At 63.6% G+C, this 371-nt stretch overlaps 1 protein-coding gene across 1 annotated transcript in view; it reads left to right on the top strand.

Moving 5' to 3' along the window:
* The window catches only part of LOC108446845 (thyroid adenoma-associated protein homolog), a gene marked incomplete at its 5' end in the record, with an annotated part of 13,182 nt that overhangs the window by 7,983 nt on the left and 4,828 nt on the right, over positions 1-371 (top strand). The window contains 1 exon segment of the mRNA XM_017734740.1: positions 4-115. Coding sequence (XP_017590229.1) covers positions 4-115 — 112 coding nt within the window.

Genomic DNA, 371 nt, shown 5'->3' with positions numbered 1-371 from the left:
GAGTGTCCTACATCCCCCACCACTCCCGGCTGAACTGGGCCCCCTCCTGCTGCTCCCCACCCTGCAGATGGCCACCAGGGTGTTCCAGGAAATCCTGCTGCGGTGCCGGCACTGGGTAAGAGCGTATCTGAGCCCTTACCCATCCCTCCAGCCCTGTCCCTGCCCTGGCATACTGGGGTGGAGGGAGGGAGAGTGCAGTGGGGCAGGGTCTGCTCTGGGGCAGGACGTGGGGATGGCTGGAAGCACCTTGGCTGGGATCCCAGTGCCAGACCCCATCACATCCCCACACCATTATGTCTTCTCACTTGCTCTTCCCCTTTGCAAAGAGTTTCCTGGGGCCATGGGGGGGCTGGTGGGTGCAGCCTTTGGGG

The sequence above is a fragment of the Corvus brachyrhynchos genome, unplaced genomic scaffold (assembly GCF_000691975.1).
Source record: "Corvus brachyrhynchos isolate BGI_N302 unplaced genomic scaffold, ASM69197v1 scaffold114, whole genome shotgun sequence".
In the NCBI taxonomy this organism is placed as follows: Eukaryota; Metazoa; Chordata; class Aves; order Passeriformes; family Corvidae; genus Corvus; species Corvus brachyrhynchos.
Note: the sequence above shows the minus strand (reverse complement) of the source record. Positions and strands in the feature narration are given on the sequence as shown.